Below are 19,664 nucleotides of genomic sequence, written 5' to 3'. Positions count from 1 at the left end.
TTTGCGAGGCATGCAGTATATACTGTAGTGTGGAAGCTCCGCCCACTCTCTGCCCACTGGCTTTTGTCTTAAATGCTGCCTTCCGATTGGTTTGAGGCTTGTTAGTCCCTCCTCATTCATCATTTGTATCCTTCCACGGCTATTGGCCTCCTAACACTATTTTCTTCCCTGTCTCCCCACCGTCCCCTCCCTCAGTCTGTGACTTCTCACCCTCCCCCGCCCCCCCTCCCGTTTGTGTTTTCTTGCCTGCCGGCACTTCCGTTTTCATCTTTATTATTGCCACCTTGAACTATGCGAGTTCAAGATGCGTGCTGTACAAAAACTTCTTGCATTTAACTAGATTTTAATGTTACTCTAAATATAATAAGACTCTAGGCAACATTTGGAGTATGCATGGCAACTGACGCCTCTTAGTTCACAAATGGCATTGTTGTCGGGCGGGAGGAGCGCCAGTGTTTTAACTCATGCTTAAAACGAGCACTTTTAATAACTTCCTCTCAATTCAGTACTATAATCTTGTGTACTGAGGTGACGCGCTAAAGAAATGAACTTTTTTGAATTCTGAAGAGACATTATCGCACATTTACATCATGTTTACTGTATGATTAACATGCTGATCATTTTCACGTCTCGCCCACTGGCTCGTATACGCTTGGCTCGTCTTCGGCTGGCTCTACCTGTTAATTAATATATTGGCTCACGCACCTCTAATTCATCACTTTCAATAACCTGGAAATCTGCCGGCAACTCCCGCATGCCCCAACCTCATCCCCCTCACCTATTCTTAGCAGAAGCGGCAGATTCTGAGCTGTGCCCTGCTGGTGCAGAGGAGCACGGCACAGTACGCAGAAGCGCTGGGATCCCTAGCCTCTCCAGGCGGGACCTAAGCCAACCGAGTGCCTTCACACTCAGGATAAATGAATAAATTTTGTTCTGTGCTTTAGTCGCCACTCTGTGAGCACTATCTGGTAGATGAAGCTCTGTGTTAATAAACACATTCAGAGAAATGGTTGTGTACAAACAAAAAGCCACAATACCGTACGTTTTGAATGTGTAGTTAAATACCTGCTCATTGGCTGATCATTCCATGGCACTACCAAAATTACATTTGGACACACTCCCTTCTATGGGTCATTTAAAAACTTGGGGCTTTGGGGTTAGGTAACCTACTTTGGATGCTGTGTAAAAGAGTAAATACAAAAATGAATGCAATAAAACTAGGCAAACAGTACTGTTTAAAACACTGTGAAAACTGACACGCATTTTGTTTAATTAGTTAATGTCGATTTTCTCATAGATGCGAGTACTCTTAATATCTTAATGAAATCTGCACACTTAACTAATAGCACCGGACGACCTTTGACAACTAGGCAATGAATACATTTTCATGTACCCCTGAAGCCCCCCTGCCCCCGCCCCCTTGGCAAACTTCATTGCCTCCCAGTGTTTGGGGGATAACCAAGACGCAGGAGAGTGAGTCAAATAGTCTAGAAAATGAAAGAAGCCAGGATCGGATTCACATGCTCCGAACCGTATCGCGTTGGTTAGTCTGTAAGCACTACTTTTATTAATGAGTTTCGATTTAGCAAAGCACCAAGGTGTGCATGTGTGGCGACACTTCACCCATGAGGGACGTGCAAAGCAATTGTTGACACAATCCACACTTTGCATATTTTTCAATATATTTATTACGAAGTGCAGGACCTTTCCAAGGGATTTTGCACACTACATACATTCACTCCAAAAATAAAACGTGTAGGTAAAAAACATTGCCATTTACAATGTCAATAGCTCTAACTCTCAAATGCGAGACCTATTTGCATTGCAAATGCTTGTTTTAAATGGTGTAAATCTGTTCAGTAGTTGCTGAGAAATTTGAAAAAGATTAGATATTTAGGGCAGCGGTGGGTACGCGAACCCTCCAGTGCAAGAGCTACACTGTGATTGGCTGCCAACACTCCAAACCAGGAAGTGTTGGCAGCCATCTTGTGACTCGGTAGAACCGAGTCACAAGAAAACATTAAAACAAAGATAAAAAAACAAGAAAAGGGGGCTGGGTAGAAACATCCTGACCCCCTAGGCCTGTTCAGGGGTCTCAAAAGGACCCCAGGGCCAAACAAAAGCATTTTTTTTAAAAAAGAAACAAAAATCAGCGGAATTCACGCTGGGGTCGCGAATCCGCCGAAATAAAAAAAAGATGAAGTGCGGGCTCCCACACTTCATTTTAATGAGGCCCCCTGATGGGCCAGGTCCTGGGGGCATTGTAAGAAAGAAAAAGAAAATAGCTGTGCGGCTCCCGCCCAGTCATTGCAAACGCTGCTTTGCTCATTGAAGCGAGAGCAGGGAAACCTGCTCTCACTTCAATGAAGCAAAGCAGATTGCTTTTCCACAAGGGGAGCTGCATGTGAGCAGTTCCCCTTGTGGAAAAGCAATGCCGGCTCCCGCAGGAGGCGGGGATCCGGCGGGACCGTGGGTGCATTGGGGCTCCCCCCACGGAGCAGCCAGGCCCTGGGGGATAGGGTCCCTAGGGCCAGAAGTGGCCCGGGAGAGGGGCCATGCGGCCCCCCTTCCGCAATAAAAAAATTTATTTAAAAAAAAAAAGGCAGAGCCCCAGGGGATGGGGTCCCCGGGGCTAATAGAGGCCTCAGGAGGGGAGCCACGCAGCCCCCCCATTTTACATACACACACACACACACACACACACACACACACACACACACACACGCACGCACGCAGAGGGATGGGGTCCCCAGGGCAGATATTGGCCTCGGGAGGGGGTGCCCCTTCTCTTTTTTTTTTTTAAATAGGGGTCAGGCCCTGGGGAAGGGGTCCCAAGGGCCACAAAAAAGGGAAAAGAAGGGGGAGCCCCCTTCTGAAAAACAACAAAAAAGCCGGCATCGCAACAGAGGCATTACACATTCCAATTCACACAGATGTCTATGATCATTCAAGTGTGTAAGTATGCATGAATGTAGGCTCAGTGATTCCCTCTTACGTCCCTGTTGCTCATGTTGTGGGACTTGAGTCACAGGCTGCAACATTATTGATTGCACTCCGGGTGGCGTCGACACTACAAAAGAGACACACCCATTACTAACTTCCTTGTCCAGGCAAGGACGGAACAACGCCCAGAGGTCATTGTTCACCCCCTACGCTGGCCTGGTATACGCCAAGCTAGCCCACTCCGCTTATGCTTACAGGGGGAGGGGGGCACGACAACGCTACATGTCCCAGGTCTTCCCTATACTGCTCTCCTGATCACAGGTCTAGTTGTCAGCATGCCACAGCCACTCCCTCAGGGCTGGTTTACACCCACACCACACCCATCCAGCACAAGCGTCATAGGACATGTGACCTTGCCAATAAAAAGGGCCGGGCGCACATGCTAGACGCCATTTCCACTCGCTATCTGGGTGTGTCCGTGTGGTTATTATTTATGTATGAGGGCCTAGGGACCTACCTGTTAGACCCGGCCTCATAGCATAGCCATCCCTGTCCCCGCACCACATAACCTGACCCATGCACCTCACGCAGCCCCCGAGCCCACGGCCTAGCCGATCCTTCCCACCAGAACACACACACACCCGACCCGGACTTCTCCATCTGTGGCCTTCCTCCTTTCGGCCACACCGGGCCCACGTGCCCACTTCATGCACAATGATGGCCGCCCGACCCCCAGCACGACCCTGGCCTAGAGGCGCCACTCCGGCTGGGGGACATAGCGCTCCCATTGGGATGAGAGAAGGAGGAGCAGTTTCCATCGCACCTCTGAGGTCCCCTGGGAAGGTGGGTTTCGATCCGCCCGCCGGCCTCCCCGAGGGCTGGCTCCACGCCTGCTGGGTGCCTGGGACTGCTCCCGACCCGGCCTTGAAAGGATCAAAAGACAATGGCAGGAAACCCCGACAAGCGACCCCCAGGTGACAAGACCCCTGCCTGCAGAGACTCCGGACATCAAAGAGGAGTCGTCCTATAACAAGGGGTGCTCTGGGACTGTCCGGCAGATTCGCCTTTGGAAACACCTGAGCCCTGCTGAGTGACTCGCGGCTCCCTGAAGATCGTAAGACCTCCGAACTTGTGCTTGAGCCCTGCTGAGTGACTCGCGGCTCCCTGAAGATCGTAAGACCTCCGAACCTGTGCTTGAGCCCTGCTGAGTGACTCGCGGCTCCCCGAAAAGATCGTAAGACCTCCGACTTGTGCTTGAGCCCTGCTGAGTGACTCGCGGCTCCCACAGACTCTCTTGGTCCTGCCGGACCCCGACGACAAGCGTATCCCCCAGCTCGAGGATTGTGAGCTGTGAGCCGGGTACGCCCCTGCATTTGATCCATATCCCCAAAGACTGTCCCGCTACCTCCTACCCCCTCCAAGACTCTGTGAGCCCGCGCTCCACTTGTATATATTTGCCTTGCTGATCATAAAGATCCTACAAACTCCGATCTGATAAAGATTTGTTCTTAAGAACTCCCGGTGTGGTGTCTCTTTGTCGTGTGGTGCCGAGTGTACGATCCTAGATACGAGATTCCTCCCCTGAGGAGTCTCCCGCCAGTGCCCGGCTACGATACCTCGAGGGTTGGTCTCAGGATAGTCAGGGCCCCCGCCGGGCTCCTCTGAGGTCGCCTTCTAACACTACCACATCACATTCCCCACTGCCGGAGGTGACATGATGGCGTCCGCACCACGATATTCAATCATAAAGAGCCTATGACTGGAGGTACACAGAGTTGGTGACAGCCAAAGCATTTTGTCCGACGCAGTCCTTCCGCCACGTGGCGATGACTTGAGGTTGCAGTTCCTCAGTAAGATGGGGGGGGTTTGTGGATGCAAAGAAGAGACCGTAAGAAAGAGGAATACCTCTATTCGGAACTAGGGTCCTCACACACCCAGCAAGCTAGGTGTCATGCTTCATCATATGGACCTGCTCCTCGTCGGGCCGGCGCTGCAATGCCCGACGGGCACCCTAAAAGGGGCTCTTTGGCGGAGATCTTTAGTTCCTGGCCGTATGATGCAGTGTGTGTGAGAGGGACCTAGTGGTGTAGATGTGAGTGCAGGTAAGTGAGTTAAAACAAGTTGGAGAGTCCAAAAATCTAGTTTTATTAAGGGTGGCTCTCCACCTGAATAAAAAGAAAACAGAGTGGCAGCTAGCTGATGTTATGATTCAGCTTGGCTAAGCTCATCTGTACTGGTCGACATGTTTCTTGCCCGGTGGTCCTAGTGATCCGTGGCAATTCCTCAGGACCTATTTGAGCTGTCAATAATCTACACAATGCGGTAAGCACAACTGTTACCTACCACCTGTTATATGGGAACGATCTCGCCATATGCCTAGGGGAACCTATTCTGGTGTAGTACCCTGCTCCTATCCGTGGCGCCACCTGGACACCAAGATTCTGGTGTCTTGGAGGTTGTTGCCAGAATGGGCTGTCAACCTACCCTCGCGCCACTCGACCCAGGTGGTAGTTCTAATCTGCATTCTGATGGCTCTTTCTGGGCAGGAAGGTAGGGAGAGACAGACACAGCTGAATAGGCAGGGTCCTGTCCCCACACAAAGGGCTGATTACCCCCTATAACTAGCTATAGCCAGGGCTGGGAAGAAAGGACCATTGTGCACTTCAAAGACCCTTCTTTGAAGTCACTCACACTTCAAAGGCACAACTGGGTAGACTTACTGGGTCTCTGACCCCACCAAATCAGACACTTCTGGACCTACATCTGGATTCTATCAAATGAACTGTTGTGCTGCATCAAGGACTGACACTGCTGGACTGCTGACCTATAAGGCTTATTTTTTGTTGTGCTGCCCTGCTGCTCTCTGATCCTGTTGAGGAGTGTTGGACTTTACATTGAACTTGAAGTGATCTCCAAGGGCTTGTTGGCTGGCCTCCTTTTGCTTCAGACTCACAGTCTCTACATCTGCTACTGTGCCTGGTTCACTGGAAGTGGACCCAGATAATAGCACCAGAGAAATCGACGCATCTCCATTGAACTTGGAACCACCGAATCACGTCTGGAACCACTGCTTTTGAACTAATGCATTGTTGACACTATGTGGGGATCGATGCTTCGCCCTCCAAAGTGGATTAACCGAGCACATCTTCTTCGGAACTGCCACACCCTGAATCGGTGCTTTACTCAACGGAACCAACGAATTGCCTCCGCTGCGTGAAGAAAATCGACACATCACCTCGACTGAGGGCCCGCTTGTCTGCACCCCTCGTCTCGCTGCTTGTGACAAGGATCAAGGTACTCTGTTGTGATGGCCTATGTGGCTCTTGACCTCGGCTTGTGCTCCATCCCGGTCGGCCTGAACTGTTGACCTTGCCCCAGTCTAGCGTGACCAGAAAACCCCCATGGGCGCTTACTGCTACTAAGCGCTAAAACTCTTTTTAGTCTTTAAAAAAAATCATAACTACGGTCCTTCTAATTGGATTTTTTTCGTTTTTGTCTTGTTTTACTCATAAAAATATAATCTCTTTTTCTAACCCTGTGTGGAGTATTTTTGTGGTGTTTTCATTGTGTTACTGTGTGTGTGTTGTACAAATACTTTACACTTACTCTTTAGATAAGCCTGCCTGTTCTGTGCCAAGCTACCAGTGGGTGAGCACAGGTTATCTTTTAGTGCATATCTATCTAACACTGACCAGAGTGGGGGTTCCTGCTTGGGTACATGGTACATAGTCTAACAACCAGAAACCATATTTCTAACAATGGCATAGTGGTTGAATCAATTTCCTTCATGCTGATGAATAAGATGGACAAAAGAATAAGACATTTTAACAGTTTAAGGTGTTAATTATATCAAGAGTACTGGACAAATGAATCCTCTGTGTTTTATACTGTCCAGTCAGGCTATAAAATGATGTATTTCCCTAGTGGTGGTAGGGCTGGAGGTGGCCTAGCTATTCTCTATGACCAGGGTGTCGATCTAAAACAAATCAAAGTAGGTATTCTCTCGGAGACGGAGACTGTTCCCAATGGACCTCATTTAGGTTTTGCTAACTGTTTGGCAGACCCTATAACAAATTTGGTAAAACATTCCTCAGTAATAATGCTGGGTGATTGTAACCTTTGGTTGGGCGCAGAATTGTGCTCTATTATTATGCTCACATAGGGACACGGATCAACCTAACCCCATTCACTCTATCCCAATAGCATACCGGCCTCCAGCCCTCAGCCCACCTAAACCCACCTTGAGGCTACCTGAACATACCGTCAGAGCGACTCAGTCTCTCCCTATAGCTCACCTGCCATCAGCCCTCAGCCCGCCTGATCACACCGCTAGGTTACCTGAACATTCCTTCAGAACCACGCCCCGGCAACGGGCCTCAGGCCTACCAGAACTCTCCTCTCTTTACAATATTGATATTCTCCACCGCAGATCCTCAGAGTTAACACTGAGCATCCACAAATCGATTCTCGACCTAAAGCACCTCCTTCACATCACTGAACTCTCCTTCTCCAAAATATGGCTCTCACAGGCCGAGACTCACATCCCCTTCATGAAGCCCCTCCTTCCCCCTCTACCTCTATCCCAAAGACACCTACGCCCTCGCAAGCAACCCTGCCTCCTCTCTGAGGAGGAAATTCTTGCTCTCCTCTACACCTACAAACCCTCCCCTGGCATGATCAATCCCTCAGAACTCACGGAGGAGGAAGTAGTTGACCTCCTACGTAGCTACGACTCTGCCTTCTTAGCCCCTTGCCCTTTAGACCCAGAAGGAGAACACCCTATCTGCACGGTTGCAACCAACCCTAACAGAGCTGCTACCCGCCGCGCCCGAGGGGTGGTAAACAGCAACCTAGCTAAAGTTCCCACCTCTGCCTCTACTGTCGACACCCACTCCTACCCCTCCCTAGCCGGCCTCCTAATAAACTGCCGGTCAGCTGTAAAGCATGCATCCGATGTCGTCGACCTCATCATGAAACATAAATCGGACCTTGCGATCCTGACCGAATCTTGGCTCAAGGATTCCTCATCACCCTACCTTGACCTTGAAAGGGGGGTGGCATTGCCTGTATCTACCACTCCAACCTCCTTGTTACAGAACTGCCGGTGAACCCCACAGACTCTTGCGAATACCTCGCACTCGCCATCTCCAACAACACCTCACAGCTGTGCAAACTGCACATTTTTTACCACCCCCCCCCCGGCAAAAATGACAACTTTATGGACCTCCTCATGGAAATCCTCACTGCTAAGGTGTCCCCAAGCTCTAACGACATTTTTCTTGGTGACTTTAACTTGCATTGGAACGATCCTAAAGATCCTCAGGTTAATGCAATCAGAGACCTCTTGGCCGATCTAGCCCTTACCCAAGCCTGCTCCCTCCCCACTCACGCGAAAGGTGCCACCCTCGACTGGATCATTGCAAAGAAATCAGTGGTCAAACTTATCTCCATTGATCCTTGTGATTGGTCTGACCACCACGCCATCACCTTCCTCCTGCCCAGCACTCGCAAATCATGGGCCCCCCAACCTGTGATTCCCAAACGATGGGTCAGGGACACCAAGAACCTCGACCACAAGAAATTGGCAGCCATTTGTGAGTCTGACCTCCCCCCCCTCCACAGTGCACAGCGGTCACAAACCTGGCGGACCACTACTCCTCTACCATATCCGACATCCTAGAAGACCTGGCACCACTAAAACTAAAAAGAACACAGATCAAAGACAGAAACCCCTGGTTCAGTGGATCCCTCAACAAGGAGAGGAGATCCCTGCGACAGTCTGAACGAATCTGGAAAAAACACCCATCTGCAGCACATCTAAATCTCCTTCGCCAGGCCAGAAATGTCTACAACAAGAAAATACTCAACACAAAAAAAGAATTCTTTAGAACTGAACTGGAAAATGCGAAAAATCGGCCTCGCAAGCTGTTCTACTTGGTCAAACACCAATCCAACAAACTAATGAAAACTGCCAAAGAAACACCAAAACTCTTAATATCAAGTGAGGAATTCTCTTCCTTCTTCTGTGACAAAATCTCGGCCCTAAGAAATGAGCTTAAATCTGCAACCCACCACCAAAATCAAAATCAGCCAGCTCCACCTCTTCTCTCCATGTTGTCCACACAAACCTCACCCAAAAACCTAGCACACTGGTCCAACTTTAATCTATATGACGATCAATCTATCTCGTAAACTCTTGCCTCCCTAAAACCGAACAATCACTATAACGATCCTCTCCCCTCTAACTGCCTAGCTGCCTCCTCCAAGGCTATCATCCCTTCCTGGACCTCAATAATCAACGCCTCCCTCCTACAGGGCTCAATTCCTGACTCGCTCAAAGCGGGTCAAGTTGTCCCCATCCTAAAGAAACCTACGCTGGACCCTGCCTCCGCCGAGAACTAAAGACCCATTTCCAACATCCCACTCCTTGCCAAAGTTCTGGAAAAATGTGTGCATCAGCAGCTAAGCCTTCACATCAACAACTTTCACCTGCTAGATGACTTTCAATCAGGCTTCAGACCAGGACACAGCACAGAAACCACCCTCCTCCACATTGTTGATGACGCTCTCCAAGCCCTAGATCTAGGCAAAACCTGTCTCCTAATCCTTCTAGACCTTTCGTCCGCCTTTGATACGGTGAACCACGAAATTCTCCTTAAACGCCTCAAATTCAGGATGGGGTTGGAGGGCACCGTCCTTGAATGGTTTAGATCCTTCCTCCAAAACCGCTCACAAAGAGTCCTCATCAATGGCGATCTATCCGCCCCCTCTCCAGTCTCTGTGGGAGTCCCCCAAGGATCAACCCTCTGCCCTACCCTTTTCAACCTCTACCTTGAACCTCTCACCGAGGTGCTTCGTGCCACCAACATCTCCTACCTTATGTACGCCGACGACACACAGGTCTACATATAAATCTCTTCCCCTCAGGACATGCTCTCCCTAAACAAGGCACTGAAGCTAACAGTCCACTGGCTCACTGCCAACCAGCTTACACTCAACGCAAACAAAACTGAATTCCTTCTGATCTCCCCACCCAAACCAAATCCAGACATCCAGGAATGGATCAAGACAATCGCAGCACTAAACGGCCCTCCTACCATTGTTAACTCGGCAAAATCCCTGGGAATAACCCTTGACGGCAGCTTGAAGATGCACAGCCATATAAACGCGATGGCCAAAACGGCTAGATTCCACCTGAGCTACCTAAGAAACCTAAAACCCTTCCTCGATAGGTCCAACCTTAAAATGGCTACCCAGGCCCTTGTCATCTCCAGACTTGAATATGGATGCTCTACTCTCGCAGGGTTACCCAAGAACTCTCTGGCCCCACTGAAAGCCTGCCTCAACACTGCTGCCTGACTCATAACGGGCTCAAAAAAATTTGACCACATCTCTCCCCACCTCAAAGCTCTGAACTGGCTTCCCCTGGAGGCCAGAATACAATTTAAACTGGCTTGCATAACTCACAAAGCTCTGTACACGAACTCATCGACATTTCTTGCTCAAAAACTCGTGATAACCGGACAGGCCAGAAATTCCCGATCTGCCAAAAACCTGCTGTTGCAGCCAGCAGACTTCCGGAAGTAAAAAACCTACAATCGAGCCTTCTCTGGAGCCGCTCCAAGAATCTGGAACTCTCTTCCACCCTCCATGAGAAGACTCCCGTCCTTGGCACACTTTAAGGAGACCAAAACTTTCTTAATGGTAAAATACCTCATCTAGCAAACTCTTTACAATCACCTCATAGACTTGCCTCTTGTATCTTATAACTACCTGTTCAAATTATTATTATTATTATTTTTTTTTCCCTATTATTTATCCCAAATGCAGCGTCGACCTCAGCTATGATGCACCTCGTGGATTGGAACCTTTTATTGTTACTCTGCATGCTTAAATTTTTCTCCCTCATGTAGCTTGACTTTAGACGGCATGCTCCTCCTGTATCCATTTCTCTCCCAGTGTGATCCCTTGCATCCTTATGTTTTATTCCCCCCTTCAATCCTGTAAAGCACTCTGATACCCTCACGGGTCTGGTTCGTACTCTATAAAACTGTAAAATAAATAAATAAAATGCTAGAAACTTTACAGTTGTCTCAATTAGTTTCTGGTTCTACTCATCGTGCACCTTAGATCTTGTTTTTCAACACGCAATTTTGGCTCCTTTTTCTCAATCAGTCCCCGTGGTTTGTTCAGATCACGTGCTAATTTAATTTGTCATTGCGGTAAAACTTACAGGACAAACTAATGCACATGGGGGTGTTTTGCACACCCCTCATGCCAGTGGACTAGGCTTCCACCAGAGAGGTTCTTCAGGGCTTCGTCTTTGGATAATCTGAACATTTCCCTTCATGCGGTACACAAAGCCTACACCAATACTTAAAGGATCAATAATACTCTTATCTCTACCCTGCCTCCATCTACTCGCTCTACCAAATGGGATTGCCCCCGGTAGGATTCTTCAATGAATGAAGCTAGCTTGTAAATGCTTAGAACATAAAGGTGGCACAGTTAAGTTCCATTAATGATTATAAGCAACTGATTGGCAAACTAAAATCTAATTATTTTGCTGAATGCTTCAAATGAGGCCTTTGCTATATTTTAATTGCTATTGTCCCTTCCATGTCGCTCAGACCATCAGTCAGTCCTATGAGCTGTGTGACAAACTGTTCAATTACTTTCTGGCAAAAAATCTTAAAATCTCTGCAGGATTTGCAAACTCTTCTATGGACTTGGGCTCCTCAACGTATTCACAATCTAAAGCTCATATCATCCACTTTTCTATACGTTCTAATTTTGAACTGATTTATCCTGAACAGTTTCATACAATAGCAAGTTAATTCAATAATCTTTATTTTAGGGGTTTACTCCATAAAACATACAAATCAACTCATCTCATAAAATATTTATACATATTAAAAACTATTTAATAATTAAAAGGCCAGACTTAAACACATCCTTAAGATTCTAATTGAAAACAGGAATTTTCTTAGCCAGAATAAAATTGCTCATAACGGAATTGATGACTTTCAGTGGGGGGACATAGTTTCTAAAACCAAGATTATGGCATAGTAGTTGAATCAATTTCCTTTATGTCTTTCGGATGTAAAGCTGTTAATACACAAGATACCGAGCCTAAATTTATTGTACATGGTTTTAGCCTGTTGTGGTACTATCTCACCTAAACAGGGTTCAAAGTATGGGATGGGTTTTATGGCCATAAATGTATCAGAAAAACTGCTGTTTGGTCTATTAGTGTGCCATATTTCTACAACATATTGCCAAAAGTAGGCCCTTGGCGTACTGCTCTCTGGATGGGTAAGCAGTCAGTATTCTCTCCCTGCTTGCCGCAACACACCCAAGCATAATTATTTTCATGCAGCCTTTGTAAGATGTAGCCTTGATGGAGCTTGTCCAGTACCTGCCTCAAAAACACTTTCTGCAGATTATCTAACAGACTAATAGGCCTTTAGTTTCTGGGATCACTCCTATGCCCCTTTTTTCTAAATAGGGATAATTTCAGGCCCCTGCTAGGAATATGCTATGGCTGGATTTAAATAATGGGGCTAGACCCCTATCTTGGCCGATAGAGATTCCCATGAATATTATCATGGCCAGGTCTCCCTTTCCTCTAGTAGAGACTGTATGGTGTTCAGCGTCAGGAATTGAAAAGACCTGATTATCACTACCAGGTACAGTATGCTAGATGAAAGATGTGGAAGGGGGCACACTGTCATGAGGCTACAAAGCCCATGGGCACAAACACTTCCATTTTACATGCTCACGTTTAAAGTGGACATCTTTTTAAACATTGACTTTTAACAAACATTAGCTTGCACATCCATATGGGATAATGTTCTCACAAAATGGTTTGCTTACACGTACTCTTCTTCGTAGGCACATTATCAGGCCTTGGAACATTCTGTACAAGGACATGGTACACTACACAAAATGTTGTTGTTTGTTGTCGTCCCCTCTACGACAGCTCTGGGTAGGTAGAAACAACAGTGACAAACGAACCATAACTCAGGCACAGAACAAATGGGCTCAGTTTAGTATATAAACTGTACTATCTCCTTTGTTTAGGCAGAGGAGTGTTTTGATGGGTTGTCGAGGACGCCCCATGCCTGAGCCCAGCTGAATCTCGTCACTATCCTAAGAAGTACGGCGGCCTGTTAAACACCAAGACTGGCTCCAAGATGATACGCACCGGTATTCTGGCAGACCCACACACCCTATGCTTACTAGGATAGGAAGCACTAGGTAGGAGTAAAATTATATGTAATCATGTAATCAATGCAACAGCACGATGCTTGAATTATTTATTTTCACCATTCTTGTAATGCTGGTTACTTTGTGGTGTTTCCTTTTCTTAATAATTGCAGCACACATATTTTACACAAGAGTCCAATTGCTTCAATTAATATTTGAAATGCCAATTGTGTACTTCCTGTCTCTCTCTTTTGGCATGCCTAAGTTAACAGTGAAAGGGTAGATCTGTTTCCACAATTTCCTTGAAGAATCAGGATTGTAATGTCCTGAGGTTGCAGACACCATCCGGTACCTTGTAAGATTTAGAGGTCCAGATGGCACCCTGTGAGCTAGGTCACTGGGTCAATATATTCTGATTGTATGTGTGGACTCAGACCCACATAGCTTTGATGTTTATGCTACCTAAGCGCACAGCCTTACTGAAATAGTAGGCACCGTCCCACAATACCAATGTGTCTCCAACACTGAGTGCATTTTGGTGAAATGTTGCACTCAGACCTTAGGTTGGATAAAATACCCAGTAGATATAACTCCACTCCAAACAACCATGTTCTATGGTATGCCAGAATGATATGTTGTCTCTTCTTCTAACGGCATGCAGGAGATCTTGCCAGTTAACGATGTCCCAGTTTGTCTTAATGTTATCTGGAATACATTTATGTTGATCTTTTGCGATACACTAGCTATGGGATGAAGTGAGTTATCTGCTACAATCAGCTGTGATTCAGCCTTCCTACATTTACTTGTATACCATGATGAAAGCCTGGGTCATTTCTACAGCATGGCTCTGGGGGCCTCCTGAAAAGAATTCCTTCAGTTCATTGAAGATATTATAATAGCCTTCTATAATTGGAATGTCAGTGATGTGGCAATGCACATAAGGAGATGTTGTAGATTTTAGTGAGAGCATTTAGATTCACCTCTACCTTGGGCTAATTGAGTGTTCTTAGAGTGTTTCCAGTTGTTGGCTGTATGCTAGATGAGGTACTGAGTTCAGCGACATCTTGTTATGTCTCCTCACTTATGATTAAATGTATAACACTGTGTTACAAAGGTCTATTCTTGGCAATATTTTAAAGTGCACAATTTTATCCCATATGGTTGTATCTAACAATCAATTTTGCTTTTTTGCGCCCTCTATTAAATGTATGTAGCCTTTCTTTGTTAGAACCCGCTTGTCCATGTCAGACATGCAATCCATAAGAGTCAAAGAGATATTGCATAGGTGCTGCAGTAAAATATTTATTAGGTACAGCATCAAGGGTAGGGATACCCAAGGCTCATAAGCTTGCTCGATGACCAAATGGATATAATCTAATGGCTCGTAGGCAACAGTAAAGTCGCCCACTAGCATAACACAGGACCCATCTGTCATATACTAGATAGATGGTGCTCTAAGATGGCTAATGTTGGAGACTCTTTCTGCCAGGGTTGTGAACTATTTAACTATTATAAAAATTCATTGAGAACACATACTTTGTGTGAATATTCAATACAAGGATATCTGGTGAATTAATGTTATGTTTTGATTGAACAATTGAGTGAAATTTTAACCCATATAACGAGTCCTCCTGAAGTGCGGATGCTTTTGATGGGCCTATGCACTGGCCCAACTGCCCAAGTTTCTTGGAGGATTCAAAAGTGGTAAGAGTTGTTAAAAATCAGCCAATGCTGGGTACACAAGTTTGTTGCGTAGCCCTGCTTTGTTGCATTCTGTTAGCACCTGGCATGGGTAAGGGTGTTTCCGCATGATTAATCTCCTGCTTTGTTAACTCTGAGAATCGATTTTTATGTCAGACCAATGCCAAATATAGTGCCTAGCCAGAAGGCTAACCGGTCCATCCCGATTAGTAACTGCACACACATAGGGCTCAAAGTTTTATCACAGTCATACTAAATTTATTTTTGGACAACTCTTTTACTACATTTCCTGCCCTAACAATCCAGCAAAAGTTGGCCAGTAAGACTTTTTTGTACATTCAGACTTCTGTTATGCAACAGTGGAACACCGCTGGTGCTTATTCCAGCTGATTAAACCGTCAAGAACCTGTCAAGCTTAAACTTCTATATAATAACAATAGATATGAATGTACTACAGAGTCACGTACTAGAGAGCTGTTTGAATTATGAAATAATTGACAAATGTTGACACTGATTAACAAAATGAGCTGGGTTTTTTATAGGACTCATTACGTTTTATGTACTCTCAAACATATGGCCTTACATTAGACTTTACAGTGCTTCATTAGAGACATCTATTTAGCTAAAAGATGCTTATCAGTATCATAAAGACATGACATGAAGGCTCACAGTTTGTTATGTAAATAATCTAGAGGGCCTAGCTAAAAAAGAAGGACTATATAGTCTATTGATATGTTGGATGAGTTAGAGAAGACAATGGGGTGGCAATTGCCTCAGCAAAACTCAAGAACAAACATTTTAAGAAAGCACAAGCTGATGAACAAGGTAATTCTTGCTACTTATTCGGCTGCACAACTGATTTTTTTTTTAATAACAGCCCAAGGCCTATTTGAAATATCCCATTTCAGTAATCAAGAATCACATTTTTTCAAGAGCATGTGGTTGGAATATGAACTTAAGGATAAATGGATAACAATTTAAAGTCATGGTAAGCGCATAAGGGAAGCCAGCTTCTGCAAATATTCAGGGTCTCTACTGTATTATGCCTTCAACATAGTGCAGAAGTCTTGGAATACTTTCAATAGGACACTAAGAGCCAATAGGGTGTCTTAAGGTTTTGTGTGGTCTTGTGCTTTTCCAAGGAAGGTTATTCGACAGCTGGCTTATGCATTTGCTTTAATCGGGCAAGAGATCTGAAGGACTGGTCTCTTCCTAAACAAGGACAAATATCACTCAAATAAAACGTACCAAATTACAATAAATATAGTTGAAGCAATGCTTCCAACAATTCACTATGCCTAATCTTTGAGATCAGGGTATATAAGGTGATCTATCCCAAGTTAATCTCCAGTTTCTCCATAATATACCTAGAGCACTTATCATACCCAGTGCAGCTACTTTTATACAGAGATGTTGAATTCAATGGTATTTTGGGTTGATGTTACAATTATTATTTCAATGGAAAACCATTTTGTCAGAGAAATCGTGAGAGATTTGTAACAATAGTCTTGAGAGCCATTCTAGGAATAATGTGGTAGAGAGCCATTCTAGGAATAATGTGGTAGAGGAATCCAAGTTCTTTAAAATAGAAGTTTTGCCCATAAAAAATAAAAAGAAGTGGACACCAAGGTTTTCAAATCAATTTGTTTTAAGAGAAGCATTGCTCACATTATTTTTTAAACTAGATCTAGTACACTCTTCAATCTGTTTATGGAACCACTCACTGAACTTCTCAACTCCTCAAATATCCAATATCACATGTACGCCGACGACACACAACTCTACATTAAGGTCCCCTCACTTGAAGACATCAAGTCCCTGAATTCAACGCTCCAAAAAATACAGACCTGGCTGGCAAAGAACCATTTTAAACTAAACACCCTAAAAACTGAATTTCTCTTAATCGATCCCCCCAACCAAACAACCATCATCCGCGAGTGGATGAAGCACCTAACAGCACTCGATGGTCAACTTCTCATCATGGATTCCGCTAAATCACTAGGAATAACCTTGGACAATAAGCTAAATATGCAGAAGCACAACAGCGCTGCAACTAAAGGAGCAAATTTCCAGATGAACACCCTGAGAAAACTGAAACCCTTCGTAACCGCAAATTACTTTAAACAGGCAGTTCAAACTCTAGTAATTTCCAGAGTGGACTATGGGAGTGTTGCTCTCTGCGGCGTGCCCAGATCAACAACCGTCCCTCTAAGAGCAGCAATCAATACAGCCGCTAGACTCATCACAGGCACCAAAAGAAACTGCCACATTTCCCCTGACCTGCGTGCCCTCAACTGTCTACCTTTTGAGGCCAGAATCCATTTGAAAATCGCCTGTATGACACATAAGGCATTGCATCACAAAACCCCGAGATACCTAGCAGAGAAACTAGTACTATTGGGTGGTACAAGATCTACTAGGAGCTCTAACAATATGCTACTTAAACCACAATTTTTCTCCAAGAAGAAAACGTACAACCGTACCTTCTCAGGAATGGCTCCCAGGATTTGGAACGCCTTTCCCCTAGAAACCAGACTTAACCCGTCCGCAACCTTTTTAAAAAAAGAAGTGAAATCGATTCGCTTAGCCAAATTCACCTAAACCTTTTTTATACTCTCTTGAAATTGTATGCTAGTCTCTCATTTTTACCTCAACTGTATTCACTTAATTAACTGTACTTATATGTTGATATACTTGCCCTGTAAAGCGCTCTGATACCCGCAATGGTCTTGTTCGCACTATACAAAACCGCCAAAATAAAAATAGTACATCGTGTAAAATAAGATATTTATTAACAGATGAAAATCTTACCTGTGAGAACCGCTTTCCACAAATGACACATTCAAAAGGTTTCTCACCTAAAAAAAGAAATGTCACATTTGTGTTCTTTTAAAGACTTACCGATTCCACTTACAAATATAATCACAAAATTACCAAACTGTGGATGTCCCATTTAAAATTTTGCTAGTTAGATGCAAATATAAAGTTACCTTTAATAAATATTTCTGGTAGGTACCGTATATTCAAGTGTATTGCTCATTTAATGAATATCCTCCAGGAGACAGACAGTAGACAGAAAACCTTTCACGAGCAAAAGAACTCCAGGGTGTAGATGGTGCTATGCGACGCTAGTTATGTCTCCGTCCACCCAGGATGCAACAGTGGCTTACATATGGCACGGTCTAGCGCACTTGCATCCGTTTTTTGTATTTCTGTTTGCACCCCACAATGTATGCTGAGAGGAACTGAAAGATTAACAACAGTGAACAACAACAGCAAGATGACCACTGCATACCTTGGAATACTGGGAGGGGAAAACAGTGAATGGTGATTGTACCAAAGGGGCCTGTAATTCACCAAACCTATTGCAAAAGTGGTTGCTACCATTAATACAGAATTAGGAGCCTGTAGGCAAAAGTACCAACTGTGTATTGGTTCAAATGGTGATGCCGTGACAAAAGACAAAATTACATTCAAATCTCACTGCAAAATAAACGGCATGGGAGGAATAGAGAAAAGCTTTTAAGAAGTGTGCCACCAGGGCCTTACAAATTTAAAGTAGGGTGGTCAAAATGCCATTAAAATGCAGATAGGACAGTGAAATACCCAATCAATGTAGTGACTGCCACACATACTTAAGCAAGGAATGTACATGTACAGCTGGAGCATCTGAGCACTGGAGTGGAGGACTCAAACATTTTATTGCAAAAGCAGATCTATTTTGTGTGGGAGGTGCTGAGGGGGCCTGAAAAATGCAGCTCTGCATAACAAATCTTCCTAACCCAAACTGGGGCAATAACTAACAACTGTTGAAGATCCTTTTGCACTTTCGGTAGGACCTTTTAAAGCAGAGGAACTACAGGAAATAAGAATAGCGAACAATGTGACCAGATGAATCTGAAGGTGTTCGCTACGGCCATTTAGAGGGAAATGCTGGACACAGAACAAAGGGCACTTCCTGCTCGCAGCCATGACGAAGTCCACATAAGGAAATCACAACTGCCAAATAATCATGTCTGTCACTGTGGGAAAAAGCTCCCATTCATGACCCCCCAGGGACAAGTGACTCAAGTGCTCCACCTTCACATTCAGAGTGCCTGCCTGCAGAGCCAACAGTCACAAACGCAAATCCTCCCAGCACAGGGCCCATGGATCCAAACCATCCTGCCTATAGTGGTAATGGATGGTAATAGTGTTGGCTGAAAAGATCTGTGCAACTCGCTTTGAAATGGAGAAAAGAAAAACCGTGTATTTATAAATCTAACACTAGCATCAGTGTTGGTTCATCAATACGAGATATTTGATACCAAACATCCCTATCTTTAGGGAAGCCATTATGTAACTGGGGAACTTGTTTTCACCAGTGTCCAATATATGGTTTGAAATGGCTTCCCTGGTCACCTGTACTGGCAGTAATAGGACTGACCAGCACAGGGACATATCTGCTCATGCAGGTATGTCCTCACATATAACTTTAAACACCCTGTCATAGGGCTGTCAGGCCTTCTGAAGGGGTGACTTACAAAAAGTACATGCAGTGGTAGGGGACATGGCACACAGGGATGTGTGACACGTCATGTTTTCACTTTTGTCTACACCAAGATACACAAACTGTAATGGCAGCCTTTCATGTGCTTGGTGAGGGATTCCTTAGGGTGGCACATTTCAAGCTGCAGCCCTTAGGAACCCTCTTTAGTACCTCAGGCCCTAGGTTCCAGGGATATCACTTACTAGGTACTTACAGATGGTGCTAAAGGGTTTTGCTATTTGGAGAAACAACTGTACAGTTTTGGGAAAGAGATCTGTCACTG

The 19,664-nt window shown here is 45.2% G+C and overlaps 1 protein-coding gene across 2 annotated transcripts in view; it reads right to left on the bottom strand.

Moving 5' to 3' along the window:
• The window catches only part of ZBTB49 (zinc finger and BTB domain containing 49), a 174,205-nt gene that overhangs the window by 105,137 nt on the left and 49,404 nt on the right, over positions 1-19,664 (bottom strand). For both annotated transcript variants that reach the window (XM_085642425.1, XM_085642426.1), the window contains exon 4: positions 17,665-17,711. In XM_085642425.1, the coding sequence (XP_085498551.1) occupies positions 17,665-17,711 (47 nt within the window). The remainder of the gene's footprint in view (positions 1-17,664; positions 17,712-19,664) is intronic.

The sequence above is a fragment of the Triturus cristatus genome, chromosome 2_2 (assembly GCF_964204655.1).
Source record: "Triturus cristatus chromosome 2_2, aTriCri1.1, whole genome shotgun sequence".
NCBI lineage: Eukaryota > Metazoa > Chordata > Amphibia > Caudata > Salamandridae > Triturus > Triturus cristatus.
This window is presented reverse-complemented; position numbering and strand designations above follow the sequence as displayed.